Here is a 13,012-nt window from a genome sequence, read left to right on the forward strand (position 1 = left end):
TACTCTCAGTACATACCTTTGACAAAGGACATGTTTCCAGGATATGTAAAGCACTGCTTTAATGCAGTAGGAAACACAGAAATGGGCAAAAGATTTGAATAGATACCTTATAAAATGATATGTATGAACGGAATGTGAACATGTGAAAAGGCGTATGCAGCATCAGTTGTCATCAGGAAAATGCATATGGAAACTGCATTGAGATACCAGTTCACATAAACTAGGATGGCTAAAATTTAAAGGATGTAGCACCAAATGTTGCTGCAGATGTGGCATAACTGGAACTGGCTGTATGTATTGCTGGTGGGAGAGTGAAATGGTCCAACCAGTTTCTAAAGTGTAACATGCAAGAACCGCTTCAGTGTCTACCAAACTCAAAAAGTGTGTACTTAATTGCGGTACATTTACTGTATGTACATTTTACTACAAAAAAAGAAAAGAATTGGTTTTAATCATCAAAATGCATTGACCATCACTACATCCCACGATAATCCCTCCTCTTCCTCCTTCCCAGCTGCCCCCCGACCTTCCTTTACCTTACTTTTTGTGTGTGTGTGTGTGTGTGGCAATCCAGCTATGTCAGATACTGTTTTGGGGACTGGCAATTAATGCAAAGATGAACTGAACAAATTTATTTCCTGTTCTTTGGGAATGAGTCTAGAAAGGGAGTCAGACATGCCAGTCATGTAACTGCAGCAAGTGAAAAATGCCACAAGGTTAGGAGGGCAGAGAGGGGCTGCCCACCAGGACAGTCAGGGTAGGCTTCCTGGGGAGTGGAGCTGATCTCTTGTAAGAGTTTTATTAGATAAACAGGATTGATCCGTAGGCATGGTGGGAAGGACTCTCCAGGAAAAGGGAACAGCAGGTGCAAAAGTTTCAGAAATGGGCAGCGTGTGATCCCAAGTGCTGAAAGGCGGCTCCCGGCGGAGGAAGAAAGGAGGGAGTGGAGGAGGTTAGAGCTGGGGCAGGTCAGCAGAGGCCATGACATGAAGGGCCCCTCCCTACCAGCTAAGGAATTTGGACTTTATCCTGAAAAGAAGAGGCACTGTTGAAGCCTTCTATCATCTGGTCTTCCTAACTTGAACCTGAACTCCGTGAAATCGGGGTCTGTTGTTCGTCTTCACATTCTTTATAATGTCTGGCTGTGGTCCTAGAGTGGACAGGACATCCAGTAAGTGCTGATAGATCTCTAGGGCTGTGTGATAGTCTCTTGGAGTCTTAACATGCTTGTTTCAGCCACATTATTAAAATGGAGTGAGTCAGAGCAGAGAGACTTTTGGAATGGAGGTGGGGGTCTCATTACACTCTGGGCATCGTGCCTAGGCACTCCCGGTTATTATCTGATTTCATCTGTGTCACCCTCCTCGCTCGGACCTGCCAGTGAGTGACCTCCGATTGCTATGAAGATAAAGACCAAAGTTCACAGTGGCCTGCAAGGCTGTTGTTCACTGTCTGCAGGGCTTTTTCCCTATTTAATTTCTATTCATTTCTCTGATCTCATGTCACTCACAGACTTCACTGCCCCTTTTCCCCACAGCAGGTGGGCTCTCAGAGCTCAGCCCCCTGTGTGATCAGCCCTCTGTTGGTGGGATTATTTGGTTTCCCTTCTGCACATGAGCTCTGGGATACATTTCTCTCCCCTACACCTAGCCCAATGAATGACGTTTAGTAGATGCTCAGAAAATGTTTTGGGTGCATAAATGAATCCTTGGGAGAAGTCCGTCAGGTATATATTATCATTCTCATTTTTCATGTGAAGAAATTGAAGTTCAGAGGTTAAGGAACTTGAAGGTTACATAACCCAGAGGAGCCAGACCTGGAACTCAGGAGTGTCTGACAGTAAAATCCTCTGTGTGTGAACAGACACTCACCAGGCTGTGAGTGCAACTCACATCAGTGTCGTGGTTCTGCCCACCTGCTGAAGGAGCAACAGAATGAACAGGCTTATGGTTAAGAACGTGGGTTCTGGAACCAGACAGTCTAGCCTCAGATTCCTCCTCTACTGTTTACTCGCTCTGTTAACCTTGAGCAGGCTGTTTAATCTCTCTGATTCAGCTTCCTGGAAAGTGGGGTAATATTACCCACTTTATAGGATTGTTGAGAGGTTACACTAAATTAATCCATATATAACACTGCCACTAAACACACACAAAGTGTTCAGTAATTGTTACCTGTTGCTATTAGCAGTATCTGTTTCTTCCCATTTCTTTTCTGTAATACAAAACTATATCCAGAGGCCCTATAGTAACTTTTCATTTTTTTATTTCATGAAAATTCTCTCCTTGCCTGAAACCATCTGCCCTGAAGTCCTAGTTCAGCTGGGGTCTCGCAGTTCAAAATTGGTCATTTCTGGGTCTCAGCAGGAGCAGAAATTTTCTACCTCTAACAGCGAAATCTGGTAATATTAGTACTTTTCTGTGAATTTTTAGGTTTTAGGATTCACGCATTTCTTCACACCTCTGCTCAAGTGGCAAAAACACAGCGCTGTAGTATAGTAGGGGATACAATATTAATAGCACTGTTCTCTCTCCCAAATCATAGACCTTTCCCCCAAACTAAACACCAGATTCTCGAGCTATTTGAATAGCTAACCTGACCCCCCACCCCTCCCCAACCTGCCAAAACCTTTCATTGTTGCAAAGTGATTTATATCACCATTCTCCCCCCACCACCATTCATCAAGAGGTAAAAGCAGGTGTTACTTACAGGAAATTAAAAAAGGAAGAAAGGAAGAAAAATAATTGCTTCACATATATGCCCATTGCATGCTGAAATTTTAACACTTTTAAAATGCTCCCTTAGAATGGAATTTTCTGTAAATATTTTTCTTTCCTTCCCTGGTTGTTCATTACTGAAATTCTTAACTAGTTTCTTATGGTTAGGGTGTAAATAGTGTGTGGGTGTGTATTTTAGTGACTTAACTGTTTACCTTGCTGTTAAAAGAAAATAGCACCTGATTTGTATTTAGGTGACGAGACTAATAACCACAGTACCGTCGCCCCTCCCTGTGCCGGGCGTCACCACCTGCTTAGCTGATGTTGCTAATCCTCACACAGTCTGCAGGTGAAAGGACATGTCCATCCCCAGGACAAGGAGGCAGAGGCTCAGCGAGATGAAGAATTTCCCCTGGCATGGAACATGTCTCAGACCTCGTGTGGCCAGGCCCCAGAGGTGCAGGTGCTAACAAGACAGGGCATAAGGGGATAACCAAAAGCAAGCCTGGCCAATTAAGTTGGGGCTGTACACGGAAGACCTCAAAAGACAGGCCGTGGAATGTATCATTCATTCTGCAGGCAGTGTGAAACGAATGACATTTTTTGCACTTGCTCCCATCCGCTCAGTCCTCAATGCTGGGCAGTGATTTAAGGAGCCTTCTTACGGAGCCTTCCAGGTGATTCTGTTGCTCACTCAGGTCAGAGGACCACTGCTTTCATGTATTTGTGGCTGTGCTGTAAGATGGCTTGGAGGGGCAAGGAGGAACAGTGGGGAGGCTGGTGCCGGAGGCCAAGGGAGAGGTGATGAGGGTGTAAGTTTGGGTGGTTTTATTGGAAGTAAAACCAAGGGAAAATTGTGAGATTTTCCAAGGAAGAAGTAATAGGACTTGATGACCAAACGGAGGCAGGAGTATAAGGTGTGTGGCCGTTGTCCATAGGTGACAGAGCTGCAGGTACACACTGAAGGCATTCACAGGGGGGCCCGTTTAGACGCCTCAGGTATCTGAACCTTATTGTGCCTTACTCTATAGCACTTGAAAATGTCTTACACCCATCAATCCATCATCGCCCTTAACTGGATAACTTTCCCCTACAGGAATGAAAATGTACCAGACGCTCAATACCAGTAATAGTGTTGACAATGGATTGAGTTATTAAATGCCAAGAACTGTTCTCTATGCACTTAATAGTCATTATCCCATTGTTGTTCATTAGTTATGTATGTTCATAAATTGCCTTCCCTTAGTGTCCAATCTAAGCCGCACACCACTGTAAAATTAATGTTTCCAGACACAGATCTGAGAGGCTAGGAGTCTGGGCCCTGGAGTCAGACAGCTCTAGGCTTATACCGTATCATTTACCAGGCATGTGGTTTTTGAGCAGGTTACTTACCCAATCTTCCTCCAAAGTCTCCCCCAGCTGTATTACAGCAAGTACTTAATACTGTATTTATTGGTGGTGCTTATGAGGACACAGATGTCACTCCCTTGCTCAGAACCCTCATTGGCTCTTCTTGGTCAAGAAAATAAACTCCTTAATCTGGCATCTAAGATTTCCCACAACCTGGTCACTCCTTACCTCTCAAATCTTTTATCTAATGCTTCTTTGTATAAACCCAGTGCTTCAGCTAAGCTGGTCGGTGTCCCCCAACACTCCACACTGTTACCACATCCCGGCCTTCGGTTTTGTTCCTCCCTTCCTTTCATCATATCCCTCAGGGCCCATCCTGATCATCAGTGTTTGTGGATCCATCCCTACCAAACCCTCATCTATAGTAAGATTAAATCCTTCTAACTCTGGGGCTTTAATGGCCTTTAAGTTTCGATGGGCGCTGTACGGCAGTGCATGGAGACCTAGGACAGCTCTGCCCAGGCCCAGCCCACTTTCCGCGCCCTGCGGTAGGCGTAGGGCTGTGCCCCGGCCTTCGTGCCGTGCCCAGTGCCTCACCTGGGCCAAGGACCTGGTTTCTTAATGGTTGTAGCCTACACCTCGACTTAGCTTCTTGTTTTTCCCCAGTTCATTTAAATACGTGTTGGTGTTCTTTTTATTTTGTTTTTTTCTCACCCTGATGAAGCTGATAACTTCCCCAATAGGAAGAACATTTAATCTGTGAAATAATAATTATTGTTTTTCTTCTCAGGATGAACTCGACCTCACAGACAAACACCGGGAAGCCATGTTTGCACTTCCAGCAGAGAAAAAATGGCAAATATACTGTAGTAAGAAAAAGGTAAGCTACTCATGATGATTATGGTTAACTGGAAAATGAACGTTTTGGATTCCCTTTGCTCTCCCATTTCGCCACCACAATTCAGACAGCTCTTTAGAACGTAAAACCCAGGTTGACTGTGTCCTGTAGTGGCTTTGGTGCGACATGCAGCAAAAGGCCAATTCCTTGGATGCTGTTTTTATCAATACATCAGACCCCCTGCCTCATACCATTAATCATAACCCTGCATAAGCGAGACCCCAAGTGACATCAGCTCACAGAAGATCGAAGTGTTTTCCCCAGCTCCTTTACACGAGAGCTTTTATGTAGTTAGGTTAGGACCAGCTTTGTGGTTCACAGTTGTAGTTCACGAACCCTCTGTGACTAGCTTCTAAACACTTTCCATTTTGCCGTCTCTGTGGCCTGTCCTCTCCAGCCATTTCACATGCCAAACTAGGAATGGAGGAAAGGGAAAGGCACAAAGTCCCCACCCTGGCTCGCAGGGCCACGTCTGGGAGTTACACACCCAAATTCCCCTCGTGTCCCATGTTCGCTACATGGCCACACTCCGGTCTTATTCTAGTGGTCACCCACACTTGAAAGCCAGGGGGTTCTGGTACCTTTGGAGAAGGAGAGAAAGGGTATTGGGGGCAGTAAGAATACCTGCCTCTTCCCTAGCCCCCGTGGCACCAGGCATCGCCCCAGGGACTGCCACTTTCCCTTCTGTTCTAGGAGAGACTTGAATCAAGACGGGGCAGTGGAAAGGGCAGGGCAAGCCCCTGAGAGAAATGTTACCTCTCCAATTGGAGTGGACCCTTGGTTACTCACCTCTGGAAGCAGGGAAACCTTTCCTCAGGGGACTAGTATGCATTTGGGGGCTTTCATTTGCCCCCCACAGCTGCCTGTTGGCACCTCTGCCCCCTCTGTGCGGCCTTGTGGCATTGGCATGTCCCCGTCCCAGGGCGTCTTTCCAGCAGCGGGCCTGCCTGTGTCCCTCTGCCGTCAGACCCTATGGGGAGGCGCCGCATCTCGCTCACTTTTGTACCTCCAGCATCTGCCGCTCTGAAGTGAAGGTATGGTGAAGGAACCACTGAGCTGTTACGAGTGTTATGCCGAACTCTCAAAACAACCTAGAGCACATTTGATTTTCCACCTGAGCTGTTGTCATTGATAAAATTACGTGTGGGTTTTAGTCCCTGGGGCCTCTGCTGAGAGACGTGTCCAGCTCTAGCCTCTCAGGATGATTTCTGAGCCACTATCAGATCCAATCAAGTTGGAGCCTTCAGGGTTTCTGATCCAGTGGTAGCCAGTAAGATGTGTTTGTGAGCAAGTCTGTCCTCTTTCTCTTTGTGCACATCTTACCAACTAGAAAACCTCTCGTCTGTTGAACTGATGGTCATGGCTCAGGAAACATCTTAAAATGAAAGGATTTTAGAACAAAAATACAATGTGTTCTGTTCTGAAAATGATGATATTTGTATGGTCTTGAAAGAAAGAGAACTTTTCATGCAGCTGTCTTAAAGACTAGAGCCCTAGGACTGAGAAAGAAAAACCCACGAGCGCCTGAGTACACAGAGGACGTTGTCCTTTTTGGCTCACCCGAGTGCAGATCTTTTTTTCTCAAAATTAGGAAACAACGTGAAGTGGGGATTGAGAATATGCACTGGAGGAAAAACAAGGGCAGGAAAATGGGAGCAGCTTACTGAGGGGAAAGTTTCCTTCTTTCCCAGATTTTATTACACCCTGGACAGCAATTGAAAGTTAATCATGGAAACTACTGCCCCTTAGATTAGAAAAGGCGAACCCTGGAGGATAGTAATGACCTTGGGCTCGCAGCTGCTGCTCATTTTTCAGTTTCCAGGTCTATCGGATCCCCTTGGATATCTTGTCTCCTGCATGCTTGGCGGGGGTGGCCTTTTTGTAGGAGGATGGATGTGGATGTGGCCACTGGGCTCAGAATCCCACTTCCGGATGGATGGGCCCTTCCTGCAAGTACCTGGCCCGATTGCGCAGACCTCTGGGAATGGAATTCTCCTGCTAGCTTCATTACAGCAGCTTGGGTTCCTTTTGTGACTTAGTAGTGGTGTGGCTGACTGGGAAAGTCGTCTTAACTCCTTGGGGAATCCCATGGGCTTAGAGATCCGCCTTTACTTTAAAATGGCTTGACTAAGGATTTTCTTGATTAGAGCTTCTCAGACTGTTAAAACTGTACAGTGCTTTGGTCTGAAACTGACCTTTTGGGGCACTGTAATAAATCGGGAAATAACACAATGAGTAAGAACACAAAAACCTAAGTCCGAAAAGGGCACGATGTCTGCCTGTCTTCAGAGCATATGATCTCCTAAGGGGCAGGCTGCCCATTCTCAGAAGGGAGCCCGTGGTGGCCGTCCTTAACACTGAGAACAGACTGTTTCCCTTGGACCCTGTCCTGCATAGTCTTTTCAAATCAGGCTCGTCACCAGCAAGCCCCACTGCATCCATTTCTCAGGCCAAGGGAAAGATACACCCCCAAGGCTTCTTCAGATTTTCCATCTTCCAAGATTAGAACCCAGGGCACCACAGACGTTTGTTCTCACACATAGTGAAGCCGTGGAGTAAGGGCCCACAAACGCCAGCAGAAACAGACACATGAGTTGGTGAAAAGCAGGCTTTCTGTGGAAAAGGGCACAGCAGCCCTGGAGGCGAACGGGGCTGGGAACTGAAGATGGGGCCAGGCCTTTCTTGGCCAAGTGGCTGTTGTCCACCCAGCAGGGCCTTGAGTCCCAGCAGTGGCTATCTGCTTATCAAGCTTGGCCTTCATTTCTCAGACGGCTCTATCTGAGTCCCCTGGTTGAAGACCCATTTCCAGAGCCAAAATGAAAGCTGCAGAAGTATTTCTGGGCTAAAAGAATTGGAAAGAAATTAATGGGAATTTTGCCTAATTGAGTAATCTGGGGGAGAGCGAGAGATGGATGTTGTGGCCTTGTCAAAAGTCCAAACAAGTCTGTAAAAATGACGGGACTGGTTGGTCAGCCATGGTTTGTCATATGCCGCCATCCACTGTCAAATTTTTTTTTAAACTTTTCTGAAAGGTCCAAAAAAAGGTTCTGTTGGTGGGGCTGGGGGTATTTTCAAATAGGAAATGTTTGTGGTTCTTATCTTTAAAGGTAATTCCCTTTCAGTTCCAAACACAACATACTCTTTTGTTTAAGTGAGGTTTTTCCCAGTCTCTAGCCAGAAACTGCATCTGTTAACAATCTTTTGGATTTTAAACTGAAGCTTTTTAAACAATGAACCATCTGACCACGAAAGGCATCTGGCCATGCTGTATTTGCTTATTGTTAACATGATTTTTAAACCCTGGGAAAAGCCCGGAGTAGGTCTTCAGAGAGGAGAAACTAAGATGGTGTGTACACCGTATTATGGCAACAGCGGTCTTATCAGCCCAGGCAGAAATCTTCTTTAATCACAGTTCTTTGCAGGGGCAGTTGCCCTTAATTGTGTCACTTAACCAGTCCTCCTAAGTGTCCAGAAAATACTTTTTCCCCCTTGTTGAGCTTCAGAGTTTACAAAGTAAGTGAATAGGGTTAGAAGATGTTAGAAGTTGTGAGCTCAGATATTTGAGGCAAAGACCAGAATCTGATGACTGCGCTGAATTTTTCCTTCTTCCATGTCTGATCCCGGAGCCAAGGCTGAAGTAAAAGGCTCTGGATTCTCCACATTACGTTTCTGTGTCTGTTGAGGTATCCTTTGGAGAAGGTGGGTTTTCACTGCTGCTGAGTTTGTTTGACTCTAGGTTAGTTAAATCACTCAAGAGTCTCGTCTGATCTGGCTGCAGGTCAGCTGTGAAGCTTTGTGGGACATGCTGATCATGTGCTAGGCACGCTTTGAAGACATCTAGGAAAAGTAGCTCAAAATTCAGTGGATTCCCTTCACTCACTCCCTTTACTTGGGTTGCATGTCCTAATTGGATCGCTTCCCCACTCCTCCCCACGAGAAGGAATTTTCCTTTCACCACACACAGAGATTCTGGTTGCGTGGTGAATGGTCATCTCATCGGGATGCGTTCTTTCAGATCCTGGAGAGTTGAGGCCCTCCTGTGTTTGGATTGCAGAGAGGAAGTAGTTTGATCAAAACCCGGATTTAAAGGCACATACCCTAAAGTAGTGAAATTAAAGACGAAAGGAACCATTGGTCTTCTGCACTGCTGTCAAACGAACCAGCTGGAAAGCCAGGAAGCGGGATGATGAGACGTTAATCCTCTGGTTGTTCCCAGCCTCCTGACGAGAAGCTGCTGTGGGTAGGCTGGGGCGAGGAGCAGGCGCTGGACTTTCGACCTGGAAGGTTTGAGAGGGAAGAGACATTAGGTCTTCTCTTCTGTGCTGTGGTTATTTTGAATGCACAGGAGAGTGAGATTCGGTTTTCAGGTGCCCAGCTTGCTAGATGTCAAGATTTGGGAGAGGAGCCAGTAAAATGGAGAAACTAGATTTCACTAACTGTATTTCTAGGCTTTCTTAAAGTACCTGGCTTGATCTCTTAATTGAGTTTTCACTTGCTAATGGATTCCAGTTGGCATTTGTGTTCTTGGTGCCAAGAGATTACAGAATGTGGCAGAAGTAACAATGATTAGAAATAAAATTGGTCTGTCTTTCCCCCGCTCCTTCTCTGAAGACTAGATCAGGGAAGCACAGGAGCTGGAGGACAGTGGGAATCTCCAGGCTCTGAAAAATCCTGCCTTCCATACATATTCCCTGGCGAGGAGAGATGGGGTTGTGTGTATAATCTCAGATTGAAAGCGGAAGAAACAGCAGGCTTTGAGGATCTGGTGCTTCTCTCAGTGAAGCAGTGCAGTTGGTAAAAGGCTCGTTGGCATGTGAGCCACCCTGGTGGTGTACTGAGTACCTCCTCTGGGGCAGACTCTCAGCTAGATTCTGAGGATGACTAAACACAGAAGTCGGATTTCCTGGAGTGGATGGTCTAGGTAGGAGAAGCAGATAAAATCAAATGATTGCCAAGTCTCTTTATAAGCTCCACACTAGGTGAGCAGACAGGCTCTGGGGCACAGAGGAAGGAGCCAGCAAGCCCTGGGGTGTAAGTGTGTGACTGAGAAGACGGTTCCCTCACCACTTGGATCCCTCCTGGGGGTGATCCAGTGAGGCGGCTGATGTTGTCAGGCGTTCATCCCATCGTGTAGAAACAGGCTCCTTTCCCAACAGTTGAGCTGTGTTCACATGCTCTGTACACTTTCCCTCTTGATCTGTGCTTTGTTCTTTGTCCCTTCTGCCAGTGTGTCAGAGGTCAAGTTTAGACTCTTGGCTTAGTCTGAGCTTTACTAAACACAGTCTGCAGGGCTTGTTAGGAAATCTGTAGAGAGGCTTACGCTTTTGAAAAATGAAGACACTGTGGGGAAAGACTGAAGCAACTTGTTTGTTCAGCCTGGAGAAAAGAAGTCGGGTGAAAGCTCCAGCTCGGGCTGATGTTCACCGGCTGTACCCCAGTGAGTGTGTGATGTCTGTCAAAGCATTGCCAGCTTCCGGTTGGTCAGAGCAGCTGCCTCAAGCCCTCCCAATAAAAACCGCCCTGACAATCTGACAATCCCTAGGGGCCCGCCAGTCTTCCCCCATGACTCGGGAACTGGACGGTTAATTTCTGGCATGACACAGCAGGGGACTCCAGGACCCTCTTTCTGTGTTGCATCATTGGTTCTGGCTCATGGATGCCCCTGCTGTACTGTTGATGAGTATTTTGAACCTTGGCATAAATATGAGATGCCTATTGACCTGAGGATGGTGGCCAAAACCATTTGATGATATGTATCTAGCGCCCGAAACATGCGTCTTCCTGGAGTTGATCCCATGAAAGTGATGAAAGATGCAGGCAAAGAACTGCGTGTGAGGTGTTTTCTGCAGTGTTGCCCCTGAAAGCCGAGGATGGTGACCATATTAAAGGGGGATGGTTATATTTATAGTACACAACCGTAACAATGTCTTGCTGCTGTTGGAAAGTCATGTTTTCAGAGAAATTTTAATGACATGGGAAACTGCTCAGCATGTAATGATAAGGTTTAAAAAAAGATACAAAACTGTAATCAGTACGATCAAAAGTTTGCAAAAGAGTAGATACAGAGGTAGGCAGACAGACAGAAACCATAGTTTGGTGAGATTGTGGGTGGTTTATTTTGATATACTTTTTTTCTTTATACAGATATTTCCCAAATTTTCCACAGTACAGTGTTCTCCCTCCTACCTTGGAATAAGTTTTTTTCTAGTTGTAAAAATAAAATTGCTCTTTTAAAAAATACATACAATATATTTTGTATCTGTCAGGTTTCAGTCAGAAAAGCAGGACTGCTGGGGGAACCACACAGGCAGAACAGAGAGATGAACCCTTCTGTAATCACGGAAGCTGGCTAAGCACTCGCCATAAAGCTGCTGTATTTGCTTCTAATGCTGGAGCGTCATGTCCCTGGAATAGGCAGTTGGGAAGGAGGGTGGATGTAAAGTGGGGAAGAGCAGACACAGGCTGGTGCCCACGGGGACAGACTGAAGCCTGTGGCAGTTCACTTCCTGACCCTGACGTGGGTGTCCTGCAGAAGCCTGAGCCATCCATTGGTCATAGAGCTCAATAGACAGACAGACAGACAGACAGACACACACACACACACACACACTCTCTCTCTCTCTCTCTCTCTCTCTCTCTCTCTCTCTCTCACTCACTCACTCACTCAGCCCAGGAGAAGCTGGAGGAAGATGCAGGGGAAGGTGGAACAGTTGCAGACCTGCCTGCTGTTTCACACCAAGGTGAGCCAGCAGATAAAGGACAGCGCCTGGACTACAGAATGGCTGCTGCTTCACTGCCACCCTCTACGCATCCCATAAGAGTCTCTTTTGTGGCTCACCCTACCCGTACACCTACAAGAAAGGATGTAGGAAAGTTGGTTCAGCCTCGTCAACGTGAACATTACGCCACCACATGTTTCTCTGAAATTAGGAGGAAAAATAAATATTATTTAAAATGTTAACTACTGCTTGTGTTGTCAAGATAACCATGGCATTTTCCCCCCCTTAGCCCAGGGACCCTTTTCTTTCTCTATTTACTCTTCCCTGGGAGAATGATTAAAACAAAGGTGAATCTGAAAACCACCCTGAATTTTTCAATACCATTTATCTCTTAGGCAGTGACTGTGAAAATGGGGTGAATCTTGGCCCTGACAAGCTCTCCTCTGTTTTCTGCCAAGATACTCAGTGAAGGCATGTTTCTCATGGCCCTTTCCCCTCTAAGTAGCATAACCTCATAGCCAGTGACCTATTTTCTGTCTATTTTCTTTTTACTACAAAAGCCCAGTACTATCAAAGTGCACACCAGATTTTAGATTTGGAGTACACAATTCAAGATTCTCTGCCTCTGGAAGCCCTTAAACCAAAGCTGTGTTCCAATAAAGGGCAGTTGGTTCATGAGTATTTATTTGCCTCATCTTCCTATAATCCCTTTGTTCAATAATACCAGTCTGGGGTATTTTTCCTCCCAGTGTCCCCAGTTCTATCATTCCAGTTATGCCTACTACCACCCCTACCTTGGTTTGTCCAGCATGGTCCGAAACGCACAGTTGGTGTTTTCATTAATGTTGACCCAGCTTCATTAATGAGGAAGCAGTAAGCAAACTCGCCCACAGGATGAACCAAAACACGTCTCTTTTCTCTGGTGCTTGGTGAAGTGATTATGTCTAAAAGATTGTGGACAACTTCTAGATTCTTCTGTTGCAGTGCTACATTCTAGTCCTGTAGGGTCCTCTGTTTTGCAGGCTTGAGACACTGTCAGTGAGAGGACCTCCCTTGGGGTGGATTGTCTCCAAAAGTCTTTAAATTGATGGATCTGCCTACAAGCTTCCAAAGTTATGTTTGTCCCTCAGAATCGTTCTAAATTGTACCATAATGTGTGTGACACTATTTTATCTAAGATAAATAGAAGCTGAGTACTATCACTGAGAAAGACTTTGCATAGTTAGAGGCCATCAAAGGGCAACTGGTGAAGGTAGGATGCCCCATTTATTAGCTAGCTGTACGACCTGGGGCATATTTCTTAACCCCTCTAATTTCTCTCTTCTCCTCTG

At 45.9% G+C, this 13,012-nt stretch overlaps 1 protein-coding gene across 3 annotated transcripts in view; it reads left to right on the top strand.

Moving 5' to 3' along the window:
• DAAM1 (dishevelled associated activator of morphogenesis 1) overlaps window positions 1–13,012 on the top strand; it is a 155,628-nt gene that overhangs the window by 76,375 nt on the left and 66,241 nt on the right. For all 3 annotated transcript variants that reach the window (XM_032482118.1, XM_032482120.1, XM_032482119.1), the window contains exon 3: window positions 4,855–4,944. In XM_032482118.1, the coding sequence (XP_032338009.1) occupies window positions 4,855–4,944 (90 nt within the window). The remainder of the gene's footprint in view (window positions 1–4,854; window positions 4,945–13,012) is intronic.

Source organism: Camelus ferus, chromosome 6, assembly GCF_009834535.1.
Source record: "Camelus ferus isolate YT-003-E chromosome 6, BCGSAC_Cfer_1.0, whole genome shotgun sequence".
Lineage (NCBI taxonomy): Eukaryota > Metazoa > Chordata > Mammalia > Artiodactyla > Camelidae > Camelus > Camelus ferus.